The sequence below is a fragment of the Notechis scutatus genome, chromosome Z, assembly GCF_049901735.1.
Source record: "Notechis scutatus isolate UNSWTSFEM ecotype Mainland chromosome Z, rNotScu1.2, whole genome shotgun sequence".
NCBI lineage: Eukaryota > Metazoa > Chordata > Lepidosauria > Squamata > Elapidae > Notechis > Notechis scutatus.
The window spans coordinates 72,545,437-72,560,494 of record NC_142025.1 but is presented as its reverse complement, the minus strand read 5'-3'; the positions used below and the strand labels follow the sequence as shown (position 1 = coordinate 72,560,494).

At 39.6% G+C, this 15,058-nt stretch overlaps 1 protein-coding gene across 6 annotated transcripts in view; it reads left to right on the top strand.

Moving 5' to 3' along the window:
- TPK1 (thiamin pyrophosphokinase 1) overlaps window positions 1–14,995 on the top strand; it is a 397,642-nt gene extending 382,647 nt beyond the window's left edge. For all 6 annotated transcript variants that reach the window (XM_087945983.1, XM_087945977.1, XM_087945980.1 and 3 more), the window contains one exon: window positions 13,818–14,995. In XM_087945983.1, coding sequence (XP_087802109.1) covers window positions 13,818–13,948 — 131 coding nt within the window. In that variant the 3' untranslated portion in view covers window positions 13,949–14,995. The remainder of the gene's footprint in view (window positions 1–13,817) is intronic.
- Window positions 14,996–15,058: the final 63 nt, after the last annotated feature.

Here is a 15,058-nt window from a genome sequence, read left to right as displayed (position 1 = left end):
CCTGTGCCTCAGGGAAGCTTTCTGTGGGGCATTTTTTGGCTATGTAGTTACAGTGGGCTCTAGCATTTAGATCATTGGAGATGAGTATTCCAAGGTCCTTTACAGCAGGGGTCCTCAACCACCGGGCTGCGGACCGGTACCAGTCCGTGGAGCACTCTGTACCGGGCCGCAAAGAAATTTTTTAAAAAAATGGCGGCTTTCTTCGCCCGGTGAATGCTGCTGGGATCGGGGATCAAGGACACAAATGAAAGAAAGGGAGGGAGGAAGCAACCAAGCCTGTCCTGCTCTCTGGCTCAGCAGCCGGTTTCCTCCCACCTGTTCCTCTCTCAATCGCTCTCTCGCTCCTCCACCAGCCCAGGAAGAAACTGCTTCAAAGAAGCCAGGGGGTGGTGGCTTTTCCTGTCGCCGCAGCTCCTCGAGCGCCCGTTTACCCCACCCGCCCGCCCGCGCGCTTCAATTCAGTGCTCTGTTCTGCCTGCCTGCCTGTTTGGTTGTTTGGGAGCTAGCTTTGGCTGAGAATAATAACTATTCGCCTCTTTTTATCAGCCGAAGCTGCTCCGAAACGAAGGCAGGCAGGCAGAATGGAGCACTGGGTTGAACCGCGGGCGGGCAGGCAGGGTGGGGGTAAACGGGCGCTCGGAGAGCTGCGCGGCAGGAAAAGCCACTCCCGGCTTCTTTGAAGCAGTTTCTTCCTGGGCTGGTGGAGCAGCGAGAGAGCGACTGAGAGAGGAACGAGGCAGACACCTGAGGGAGGGAGGGAGGGGAGACACCTGAGGGATGGGGTAGAGGGAGGCAGGGCCGAGGCGCTCCCTGAACTTGGTGGTTTGCTGGCAGACATTTTATTACCCGACTAGGTAACAACATCAGATGTTACCTAGTCAGGTAATGAAACGTCTGCAAGCAAACCACCAAACTCAGATTCTCCCCGGTCCTTGAAAAAATGTTTGTGCTTGAAACTGGTCCCTGGTACAAAAAGGTTGGGGACCACTGCTTTACAGAGCTTGGATCATCAACAAGATCTTGACTATTCAGCTTGTATTTTATTTTCTGATTTTTTTGCCAATATGTAAGACAGAGCATTTATTTGTTGAGATTTGAAGTTGCCATTTGTTTGACCATTCTGATACATAGTCAAAGATCTTTTGAAGGGTAGCAGTATTGTCTGTGGTATTGAACAGCTTTACATCATCAGCGAAAAGAATGCAGTTGCTCTTAATATGATCACAGAGGTCATTTGTGTAGAATATGAAGAGAGTTGGTCCTGCCTTGGGAGACAACACTGCCTTGGGGGACACCACTGTTGACAGGTACAGAATTTGATAGGACACTCCCAATTTTGACCATTTGTTGTCTGTTTGACAGGAATGCTTCTATCCAGTTATGCAGTTGTCCAGAGATACCATAAGATTTTATTTTTAGGAGTAGTTTGTCGTATACCACTGAATCAAAGACTTTACGGAAGTCTATGTAAATTGCATCTATTGCTTTGCCCTGATCGAGTTGTGTAGTCCATATGTTTTTGCAGTGTAAGAGTTGCAGATTACAGGATAGTTTTTTCCTGAAACCAAATTGTTTATTGGAGAGTAGGTTGTTTGTCTCTAAGTGGAGTATAATGGATTGGTTAATAAGTGATTCCATGACTTTACAGGTGACGCAGCATAAGGAGATTGGCCTGTAATTTTCAAAAAAAATATGGAACGCTTCACGAATTTGCGTGTCATCCTTGCGCAGGGTCTCTAAAGTGATCTTATTGCCACAGTAAAAAGCAATAAAAAACAATGACTTTAAAATACAGCTATTACTGTTTTCAAAATATATACCAGTACTTGCTAAAATTTTAGAAGATACCTATGTTAACAGATAGCTGTTTCCATTAGCAGAACAGCTTCCAATATAGAGAAGAATAATCACAAATCCAGCAAGTTTTTATATTTGCTTGAGAGTGTGTGAGAAACCTTTTGCTAATGTTAGAATGAGACTTCACTGAACAACTAATGTAGTTTTGTCTTCTTGTAGTTCTTAAAATCCATGTCACAGAATTCAAAGTTTCAAAGGTATTCATATTGTTTTAGCCATTTTTGACATAAGATTGCCAGATTTAAAAATTCTGAATAAAAAGGAAGAAAGAGGGAGGGAGGGAAGGGAGAAAGAAAGAAAGAAAACAGGAAGGAAGGAAGGAAGGAAGGACGGAAGGAAGGAAGGAAGGAAGGAAGGAAGGAAGGAAGGAAGGAAGGAAGGAAGGAAGGAAGGAAGGAAAAGAAAGGAGGGGAGGGGAGGGAGAAAGAGGGAAGGGAAAGTGAATGAGATATGGATGGACAGATGGATAGAGGGAGGGAGAGAAAAAGGAGAGGAAGGAAGTACCACAAACCCTGACACTAGATGCAGCTTCAGAGGATGCTTTGAAACAGCACAGCAATCCAGGGCTGGAAGGGACCTTGGAGGTCATCTAGTCCAATCCCCTGTTCCAGCAGGAGACCTTATATCATCTGGGTTATTTTGGTGCCTCTAATATAGAGGAGAAATTCCCAGAAAAGGGAAGTTTACTAGGCAAGGCTGCCATCCAGAGGAAGGCAGGTATAGTCCTCAACTTATGACAACAATTGAGCCCAAAATTTTGGTTGCTAAGCAAGAGCATTGTTAAAGTGAGTTTCGACGCATCTTATTCAATCCATCCTCCAATAGTGGGTGTCAATCACCAGATTGAGAATTTGAGAACAAAGGCCTGCCAGATTACTGGTGATTGACACACTCATAAGGGAAGGGTAAGGATCCCCTCAATTTACTGTATGTCCACCATTGAGCCTCGAATCTCTGTTGCAAAGCAAGACAGCTGTTTAGTGAACTTTCACCCACTTTACGACCTTTCTTGCCACCATTGTTAAGCAAGTAGTTGCAGCTCTTAAGTAAATCACATAGTTGTTAAGTGAATCCAGCTTCCCCATGGACTTTGTTGGTCAGGTCATAAAAGGGGATTGCATGACTCTGGGACACTGAGACCGTCATAATTAAGAGTCAGTTGCCAACCATCCGAATTTGGATAACCTGACCATGGGGATGCTGCAACGGTCAATAAGTGTGAAAAATAAGTCCTTTTTCCCAGTGCCATTGTAACTTGAATGGTCACTAAGTCAGTCACACAGTCACTAAGTGAATCTGGCTTCCCCGAATGTCTATTGCTAAGAGATACAGCTGTTCAGTGAGCTTTCATCCACTTTATGACCTTTCTTACCACTGCTGTTAAATGGATCGTTGTTTAAGTCAGTCAGACGATGGTAAAGCGAAGCTGGCTCCCTCAGTGACTTTGATTGATTGATTGATTGATTGATTGATTGATTGATTGAATTTATATTGCTGTCTATTCACCCATGGCAACTCAAAGCAGCTTACAGAATGTAAAACCATATTTAAAATAAAAAACAATAAAACTAACAAAAAGAATCAAATAAATTAATAAAGTACAATAGAACAAAATCTGGAAAAAATATATAAAAATTCATCAACTCCCACCCCCTGCCCTGACGACAGCAGATCACACAAGCTATTTTTTTTTTTAAATAAAAATTTTATTTAAGTTTTCACAAAACATACAAATACAAATAAAATATCTTTTTTGAGAACAGCGTGGCCCCGGGTTATCACTTCTCCATACAGACATAAACTCAATACGTATTTATCTTATAAATTCTAATCCATATCTTATAACTATTTTCACAATTTTTTCAATAGCTTTTCCCTTTCTTTACTTCCTATAGCCTTATTTTAAATTATCTCATTCATTTCTTAATTCAATTTGCATATCTTTTTCTAATTTTTAAAATCTTTCTAATCAATGTTTTTATACTTTCGTCTGTCCTGTTTACAATTTCATATTATCTTTCACATAAAACAAATTTTCCCCTGTAATTAGTAGACTGGAGTGTAACTCCTTTGTATCTTTTTTCAAATCTTATTTAAAAATTTAAGTTACATCTTTACAATTATAACATTCATTTTCTAACCTCTTTTTTTGTAACACATACCTATTTTCAATCGAATTCTGCTTGGTACATTCCCTTAAAATACACACTAAATTCTTAAAAGAAAAAAGTATATATGCATATATATCTGTGTATACATGTATAACAATAGTAAATTGAATAATTATTCTATTTAAGTACAGCTCTGCCATTAATATTAACAACAATCTTTTACATTTCTATTTCTTTTAACAAACATTACCTAGTAATATCAGTTGTCTTTCACTTTAATCATCTCTATTTCATATTTTACTTATTACTGTCTTTAAATAAAAAACCAAACAATAGTTATTAATAGTAGTCAATAAAGTTATTATTCTTATTCAAGTTCATCTTGTCAACTGATAAAAATCTTCCATGTTTCTTTTCAGTTTTTTTTAAACTTTCTTTTTAAATCATTGAGAGCCTTATTCCCTTTACAAACAAATATTCCACTACACATCAATAGAATTTTTTTCTATCACTTTAATCATCTAACATATTTTCTAACCCTTTTCCATTTCTAATTAACAATGCTATCCCATGCACCCTTGCAGAATCCTCTCCTTAAGTTAAATTTTAACCATTGTCTCTGTTCTTTTAAATAGGTTTATATCTTTAATTCTTGTACGTTTTTCCTGTTCCTCTATATCTTGTTTCTGTCTTTTGTAGCTTCTTTTCCTTTCCCTCTTCCCTCTCTTCTTCTCCCTCCCCTTTTTATTCCCCTTTCTATCTGATTCTCCCCTCTGTGATCCTCCCTTCTGCTGCTTCCTGATATGATGATTACTTTTCAAATTACTCTTTTTTTGGTTGTTGCTTCAGTGCTTAAGTTTTTAACTCCCTTTCCCCCCCTTTCCCTTTTTTACCTCACTTAAAATTGCTTGGTCATTAAAGATGGCTTCTTTGTTGTCCTGCCCTTCTTGTTCTGCCAGCGTTTCTTCTTGTTTTTCATAGTTCTAGATCTCCATTTCTAAAAATTGAAATACGAAGCCAAAAGATCCTCTTCTGTCTTGTGCTTCTTCTTTTTGTTCTTTAAATCTCATTTTAAAATTTTTTTAAACAACCCCCAATTGATTTTATTTTATTTCATTAGGATCCTCCATCCAAAGTTCCAGGAATCATCCAATAATCCAAAACTGTTTCTTGCTTCTTTTCTCACTTTCTCTTTCCAGGGGCTTTGTTATCTTACAACAAAGTTTCAGCTACAATGTATCTTTGCAAGCCTTGTTAAAATTCCACTATCAATTTTTTTTTAAGTTCCAGGTGGTCTCCTCCATTTTCCAGATTCCACCCTCTTTTTCCCTCCGCTGCTTTCTTTCCTTTTTTAAAGAAAGTTTTTAAATTATCCAAGAATCTTTATCCCTTTGACACTTTATTTTCAGCTAGAAATAACCTATTAATGTCAAAGTGGATTAGTATCAATTTCTTATTCAAATCTCTTCTTCTTAATGTTCCAAGTCAGTTAAAATGTTAGAGGGGGAAAAGCCAGTTCTGTTTCCTTTCCCATTCTCTTTCTCTTTCGCAGCTTAAAATCTTTTTTAGGAATAGTATTAGTCTTTAAAATTCAGGTTCCAGGTACCTTAAATAGATGTTCTCTATTCAACCCGGTCAAACTTTCTCCTTTAAACTTCCTCCTGCACAATCTTGTCCGGTCGGGTTCTTCTTTGAGGTGGCCATTTCTGACCACCGCTGCAACCACCTTTGGGAAAGGGAATAATGGCCAGCCGAGGAGGAGAGAACCGCTTACGGGGTGGCTTCAGCCCCGAATCCAGGTGGCTCAGGGCGCTCCAGCGGCGAGCACAGATCAAAACCTCAGACGATTGCGATTTTGGTCCATCGCCGAGGAAGCCCAAACCGGAAGTCTGCATATCACACAAGCTATTTGATGGGCTCCATCCTGCTCTGGATTCCCAGGCCCGCTGGCAGAACCAGGTCTTCAGTGCCTTCCGGAAGAGTATTAGAAAGGGGGCCATTCTAATCTCTGGAGGAATGATGTTCCAGAGAGAGGGAGCCACCATGGAGAAGGCCCTTCTTCTGGGTCCCACCAGGTGTATCTCCCTCAGGGATGGGACCCACAGCATTCCCTGCCTCCTCACTCTAATGGGTCGGTTGATGTGACTGGCAAGAGATGTTCCTCAGATAACCTGGTCCCAAGCCATGAAGGGCTTTAAAAGTGACAACCTTGAATTGCACCTGGAAGCAAATCGGCAACCAATGCAGCTCCCACAGGTGAAACATGTGCACACTGGGGTCTGCATAAAATCATGCAGGCCACTGCATTTTGCACCAACTAGAGCTTCCGGATGTTCTTCGAGGGCAGCCCCATGTAGAGCGTGTTGCAATAATCAAGACAGGAAGTGACTAGGACATGAGTGTCTGAGTAGGGACTGTTAGTCCAGGAAAGGGCATAACTGGTGCACAACCCGCAGTTGTGCAAAGGCCCTCCTGGCTATGACTGGAAAACCCCTAGATTACGCACAGAGTCTGTTTGGATGCCACCCCATCCAAGACCAAAGATGGCAATTCTCCCCGAACCAACGAACACCAATCCCAGAGCCATTCAGTCTTGCAAGGGTTTAGTTTCAACCCATCCCCATCCAGCCCCTAACAGCCTCCAGGCACTGTGAGAGGGAGGACACAGCAACAGTTAACTCACCATGGTCCAAGACACATAGCTGAGTATCATCAGCATATTGGTGATATCTCAGTCCATGGTGACGGATGATCTCACCCAGTGGCTTCATATAAATGTTGAACAGGAGTGGAGAGAGTACCGAGCCCTGCAGAACCCTGTAAAGTAGTGGGTGAGGGCTGAATCTTTCCCCTCCTATCAACACTGATTGAGAGTGGTCGCAGAGGAAGGAAGTGAACCAGGATAGCATAAGTCTTCCCACTCCCATCCCCCAAAGCCGCCCCAGGAGAATCCCATGGTCAATGGTATCGAAAGCCGCCGAGAGGTCAAATAGAGCAAGGATGGCTGCATTACCCCCATCCCGCTCCTGCCAGAGATCATCCAACAGTGCGACCAATACCATTTCTGTCCCAAATCCAGGCCTGAATCCTGACTGGTAGAGGTTGAGATAATCTGTTTCATCCAGAAACCTCTGGAGCTGCTGCGCAACCATTTACTCAACCACCTTCCCCAAAAAGGGAAGATTGGAGACAGGTCAGAAATTATCCAATCTGGTGGAGTCCAGCAATGGCTTCTTAAGAAGAGGGTGGATCATAGCCTCTTTAAAGTGCTGGGGCACCATCCCCTCCTATAGAGAAGTATTAAAATGACTTTGCTTATCAGACGGTCGCAAAAGGGAGATCACATCACGTGACCCCAGGACACTGCAACCATTATAAATGTGAGTCAATTGCTATGCATCTTGATTTGCCATCAAATTGGAAAACAGTACAGGTAGTCCTCAACTTACAACCGTATCATATAGTGACCATTCAAATTTGCAATGCCACTGTTGACCATTTTTCACACCTATTGCACTGTTGACCATTTTTCACACCTATTGCAGACAATTGCAGTATCCCAATGATCACATGATTTACAGATGGATGCATAGCAACTGACACATCTTTATGATGGTCCCGTTATGAGGCACACCCACCCAATCACATCGCCACCTAACCACGCCCACCCAGTTGCACGACCACCTAGCCACAACCACTCAGTCCCATGAGCACCTAGCCACTCCCACCCAGTCACATGATCACCTAGCCACACCCACCCAGTCACATACCCCTCTAGCCACACCCACCCTGTCGCATGACCATCTAGCCAAGCCGACCCAGTCGCATGATCACCTAGCCCCACCCACAAAACTGGTAGTAAAAAATTTGAATCCCACCACTGAATAAATGGACTTCCTTTTTAACACAAAGAATGGTCCCTCCTAAGTGAGTTATACAAAGTAAATTATTTAGAAAGAGAAATTTCACTGAAATTTTACTGAAAACAACTAATCAACCATTCTCCGCTTAACTTTTCCACTCAAAATGAACACTCTATGAAACCTAGAGGTGATGTCTCATTAAAGCATACCAACTTTCCACATTCCCTGTGTCTGTTTTCTATATTTTATTAAACATAAGACAACTTATTTCTTTTTAAATGCTCCATACTAACAGTGGTTTTTATGAGATTTAATTTGCACATAGGTCTGTTGGTTATGAATCAAACTTTACAGGTCATATTATAGAGTAGCAGAGAAAATTTCTGAAGCATTCTATCAGATGAAAACTTTCAACTAAGCATAAGCTTCTAAAATATTTATGGAAAAACAAATACGACCATTTCTAATTATCTTATGGCTTTAAAAAACTTTTCCAGAGAATTCAGAGTTTCTAAATGGTTACATAAAATTATCCCATTGGAGAAACAAATGACCCCGAAGACCTTGGATACAACCTTGAGAACTCATGACATCAGTTTACAAATAGACATTTTTTAAAGATCAGGGAATTAAAGTATTAAATACATGACTGGAAAGTAGTTATATTTATAATGTTCAAATTTAAAATTTAGCTTGTTACCCTAATACCCATATTTCTTTTTTTTCAAATACTCTTCAAAAGTCAAGTGAAACTCCCAGCACCATGGCTAGCTGGGAATTCTGGAAATTGAAGTTCACCATCTTAAAAATGCTAGTGTTGAGAAATACTGGTTAGGGAATATCAGTAAAAATCCAAGACTTGGTTGCTATCCAGAATAACTAATTCTAGAATGCTTTCCACAGTCCTCTAGTTAAGATTCTAAGGGAAGCATATATAAGCTATGAAAAGTTAGAGGTAAGAAATTTGAGAACTATAAAATACAGCACATCAAATCCTGTTAAACTCGCCTATTTTAACATGCTAAGATTGGATTTTAGTGAACAGTCATTTTATTTTAAATGGTTCGATAGAAATTAGAGTTTTGTTTATTTTGTTTTGCTTTGCTTTTTCATTTCTGTTACAAATTTTCACAAGCATTCTAACATTCAAGGTAAGAGACTAACAACAAAATAACTAAAAATACAAGTTATCTGAGTAACTTTTATCCATTGTAGTATCTCAGAAGCTGTGTATAATCCTTTGAAGTAAGTTGGATTTGTTGAAGTAATTCCCCGTTAGGAGAATGAGCGCATACAGGGAGACGTATTTGAGAGAAGTGTTTGAATAATACACACACAGCACACAGATACACTGTACAGTAAATGTAGGTTTTTACTTCCAGAAACATTAAGCAAAGTTCAAAACAAGCAGTCCAAAGTCATTCATAGGTAAGGCAGTCAGTGTACAATCCAGGGATAATCCAATAACAAAGTCTAGTGTCAAAAAACATTTCAGTATCAGACTTACATCAAATCCATGAATATCAGTCAATAAGGAAAAAAAATGGAGGAATAGCAAAAATCTTTCCAACAGAAGGAAAAAGAGAGACTCACTGAGACTTCTTCTGAGACGAAGACAACCCAGGTTTCTGGCTCCATCTTATGGCCATTTGCAGAACCACACCCAATTGCAGTTTTTGCATTCTCTTAAAGACAGTATTAAAATGTCTATCCTGGTTTATATATTTCCATCCCAAATAGCTGTTAGGTGACTCACATTCCTAACAGGATTGAGATATAGTTAGCCCAAGTCATCCAGTGAGTTTCCATGACTGAACTGTATATATACCCGACTCTCTTCCATCCTAGACCAGCACTTTAGATGGTACAACACTATCTTATAGAATGCAAACTAACAAAATTAGAAGGGACCTTGAAGGTTTAGTCCAATTCCCTGCACAGGCAGAAGATCCTATACCATTCTGGAAAAATGGCTGTCCAATCTCTTCTTTAAAATATCCAGTGATGGAGCACCCACAACATTTGGAGGCAAGCCATGCACTGGTTAATTGTTCTCACTGCTATTTCTTCTTAAATCTAGATTGGATCTCTCTTTGATAAGCTTCTATCTGTTACTTCTTGCCATCAGGTGCTTGTGACAGTCCCTCAGGTACTCAAAAACTGCTATCATATCACTCCTATTCCTTCTCTTTGTTAGACTAGACATTCCTAATTCCTGCAATTGTTTATCACAGTGGTCGCCAACCAATGGGCCAGGGACCACTGGTGGTCCGCGATAAAATGTTGGTGGTCTGCAGAGAAATGTCCCCTCCAAAGCACTCCCCCCAAAGCAGTTAATCCAGGCTGCGCGGGAACACAAGGCTGTGCCGCCCACATAGCCCACCCACCTGATGGTCCCCACCCTTTGGCTGAGCGCAAATCTTCAAAGCACTGAAGTGCGAGTGGCACAGGAAACTTCAGCCAGGCTCCTTGAGCAAAGGCAGAATACTGATGCCATGCAAATGCAAGTAGCACAGTGCTCCCACATCTTCCAGCCCTCTCCATCATCACTTCAGCCTGTCTGTGCCTCCACCCCCTTCTTGCCACAACAGCACCATTACCTCGTCCTGGCCAGCCAGGGCTGCACTGCTTTTTGCATGTTGCACCATCTGCAAATCTGCATATTATACGTGCCAACCCCCCCCCCCACGGCGGAGATTTCCAACTCTACTACAGGCCGATCCCATATTCCAGAGCTGCAGTATCATCCTGGAGCAGCTCCTCCAGTCCATGGCAGGCCGGTGCACCCGGGTGGAAGAGCAGCTGCTCCAGGATGACCAAAGGGCCAGTCCTGTAACTACTGAAGCTCTGGAATATGGGACTGACTTTCCCACCAACGTCAGCAAGCCACCATCAGTCAAAATTCATATTAGTGGTCCACGGGATTTAAAATTATGAGTTTGGAGGTCCCTGAGGTCCAAAAGGTTGGCGAGCTCTGGTTTATCATACATTTTACTCTCAGTCCCCTAATCACCTTTGTTGCTCTTTCTAGAATGCAGAGAAGACTTTTGTCAACATTTTGTGATTACTCCATTCAAACCACGTACTTTGGTGAACATTTGCAATTTGGAAAATAAGTCAGTGAAGTGGAATTCTAACCTAGCTTGTTTCAGTGCAAAATGTCCTCCACAGAGACTTTAGGGACTATTTTTTCAGATAGATGGTAATAGGCAGGCAAATTATTGTTCTGTATTTAACTTTGTTTTAGCTTGCTGGGCTTCACTTTGATCATTTAAATATGCAATTTTCTTCATGGGAAAAATGGGAGTTTGAGTTCATTTTAATGAAGCTTTTGATTAAAAATTAATTATTTCTAAAATTCAAAATATCAAGCTTTGGAAAGGCTTTTTAGTAGCCATAACTATCCAATCTGCATTTTTAATAATGAAAACAAACTAGTTTGGCTTTATAGGGATCATGGGAGATAGCCTATGGGACAAAACACAGTAATAATAAAGTTTCTTACTCCTAAAGGAGCAATACAAGAACTAGAAATCTGCAGTAATTTAGTATAGATTCTTGTAGAGTTCTGGTGTTCAAAATAGTTTTATTGATTTGCCTTTCAAAATCAATGTGTAGAGACCATCTTGGTAAACTTATTTACATTTCTCAGGTCTTAATTTTATTTTTCCCAGTATTGGGAGAAATGTAAAGGAACTTAATAGTATGCCCATCTATTTATCAACAGGATAATTCTCCAAAACCAAAACAGAACAATGGCCAAATATGGGTTGGGAAGAAGAGCTTTTGAGTTTCAAAAAGTTACCTTCATCTTCCTTGCTAACACCTCCCATAAAACATCTACATTGCTGCTGTGGATTGAAAATTGTCTGAAAATTGCCTGAAGGTGCCTTGTGGATTCATGATTAATGCAATGTTATACTGGACATTATCCAGCTTACATTCTTCTTGATGTCTCTGTGCACATTCAGTTGAATTTGTAATAGTTTATTTCCTCTTGTAACACTTTGCAAGATTGGCACCCCTAATCCCATGGAAGTGTCTATCTGAAGTGCCGTATCTGAAGAATTCCTTCTTTGAATTTCCATTATCCCCTTGAAGTACTCTAAATACATGGGAGAATTTCTAAAGAAAGCTACAATTTTATTGATAATTTTTATTGTCTTTTAGTAAGCAGGTCTTAAGTAGATGATTTCCACAAAGAACAAAATACAAATGATAGGAGGACATTCAACATGGATGGATGAATCTTAAAATATGGGGACAACAGTTAGGAATTATTGCAGATGGTGACTCAGGAATCAGTAAATGCAAAGCATATTAATACCACTTTGGAAGCAATAAGGATACATACAAACTTCAACAAATTGAACCTCAAATCAATTAAATAAAGGGTATATGTAGCTTAAAACAAATTGACCTTGATAATTATGATATTAAAAGCTGGAGTCACAAAATAAACAGTTTAATTTAATCTTAAATGGCTAGGAAAAGAAAGGGTAAACTAGGAGTTTGGGGCTGAATTTACTTTTAGAGAAAATCTTTTCCCATCTTTATTAGTTTTACAAATAACTCAAGGTTGTGAACAAATCCATTCCACCTTCTGCCTCCTATTTTCCTCACAAGCTATGAAGTGAATAGGGCTGAGAGCGCGTACCAGGCTGGCTTTCATTGCCAAGGCAGGTTTTTGCTTGTCAAGCCTGGTGCCTTAAACAGCAGACCAAACGGACTCCTATATATCCTATAGGATGTAACATATCCCCTAATGTTAGTTTTGCTATCTTACTTTAATCCAAGTCATGTTTTTGTCTAATTTTTTTTATTCTTAGTTATAGCAATAAAAATGTGCTAAGCTTGTATGAATATGAGTCGTATGAATAGCATTTTTCCAAAGTACCGGTATTTTATTAAAAAAAAAAACCTACCTGGAAAAATAGATGAAAAGAGCCATCTACTGGATAGAAAAAGCTATTACTAGTTTAGCTTTTGTACAGTACAATACAGTGCTGCTATCTTTGGTAATAATAAAGCTATAATAATAAAGCAGGGGTCGCCAACCTTTTGGATCTCAGGGACGACCAAAGGGCCAGTCTTGTGACTACTGCAGCTCTGGAATATCGGACCGGCCTGCAGTGGAGTTGGAAATCTCTGCCGTGGGGGGGTGGCACGTATAATATGCAAATTTGCAGATGGTGCAACATGCAAAAAGCAGTGCAGCCCTGGCCGGCCAGGACGAGGTAATGGTGCTGTTGCGGCAAGAGGGTAGTGCCATTTCCCCATGATCATTGGATCGCAAATGAGGCAACCAGCTCACACTTAAGAAGACATTGAGGTGCCCCGAAATCACAACTGTCATTTGCAAATCTTCACTGCTGGCTTCTGAAAATTGAAGTTAATGGGGAGGCTAGCAAATAGTGATCACTTGACTAGGAAGCTGCAACCACACAGGATTCACCTGATGAACTGGCATCCTAGGTGCAGTCACATGACATTACACTTCATGACTATGTCTCTTAATGACAGAGTTGCAGGTCCCAATTACCATAATTAAATGAAGACTCCCTGTATACAAATACTTATGTTTAAATGATGAATGCCCAGATACAGGTAGTTACATAGATGACTCTACACAAAAGGTGCCAGATTTTGACCTTCCTCGCCAGCATTGGTCAATTCTGAACAGGATCTGTACTCAACATGGTATCTGCCAGGACTCGTTGTTTAAGTGGGGTCTTGTCTCTACCTCTCAGTGTGATTGTGGTGCTCAACAAAATATCCATAACATTGGGTCCGAATGTCCATTTAGAGCTTACACCAGCCCAACGTCTAATTTTTTTCAACATAGACTACCCTGTCCTTAAATGGCTGGGTGGATTGGACATTAACATTTGAACCACTATAAGTCCATGTATTTGCCATACACTAAATAAAATAAATAAGTTTAAAAGATGCGGGGAAAAATCTTAACCTTTTTTCTTAATTACAGATAGAAGTATTTTGAAGTTTGGAACACTTGTCAGCACATCAAACACTTATGACAAAACTGGAATAGTGACCATTGAAACTGACAAGCCTTTGCTTTGGACAATGGGAATCAAAGGTAAAGGGGATGCTTGAAAGATTGTCACCCTACTTAATTCAACTTGAAATTCAAAAATGAATTTTCTGGAATCTCACCCACTAGGGAACTGAATTTTTCCCCCCTGCAATTATTTCATTATACTTTTATAAAAATTCAACATTTTACGTAATTGGTTTTTTAAATGAAGCTTCATTCTATTGAATGCCATAAATTTTATGATATTTTTCTTCTTGAAGCAAAGATGTATGTTTTTAAAGCTGGAAATTGAATGATTTTTTAAATGTAACCAATGCATAGAAAAGTTGTTTTAAGTTATGTACTGCTAAGATGGATAATCAAAAATAGATATATATAACATTCCACGTTGTATTCCAGCTGTTGCTCCTATGCTCAAACTCTTTAGCAAAACTTTGCTATTGGTTAGAATAAACAGTGCCTCTTATTAGTTACTAATATGTAATAAATTACTGTGACTAAAAATGCATGCAAAATTAATCTAGAAGATGCCATACAAATCAAAAATTGCATGGGAGTACAACAGCCCTCAATACACATCTGTGCAAAAGTACAAAGCCTGGCTTCACTGACTCTTGGCTCTTTCAGATATCATCTCTTTTATCCACCACAAAGAAAAGAATAAATTCTACTCCCACTAATAGAGCAATAGTTTTTCTAACCACAAATAGCTGAAGTTTATTTGTGATGTGGAGGACACATAAATATATGGTCCACAGCAATAATCTATTTTGCTTGCATTAAAATGACATAGAAAAGAAATTGTATGCCAGTACTGACAGAACAGGAAATGTGTTTGTATGTATAATATCTAATATATGCACTTTATCTCCTGATCCCATGGCAGATATGTATCATATAGGTTTCTGCAAATAAAATTAAATCAGAATGAAATCTACAATGTAAGCAGTGTTAATTATATTTTATCTTGGCTCTATTCTTACAAATGCTGTTCCTTAAAGCTTGCCAAAATGTAATGGAATTAGTTCTTTTGGAAAGCAATGTCAATTAATACCACAATGTAAATGAGATTTATAATTGCCTTAATAAAGATACAATTTAACATATATTTGCTAATTACATTTTTGCAAAAAATACATATTTTCTTTTGGCATGAAACTGACAGAAGT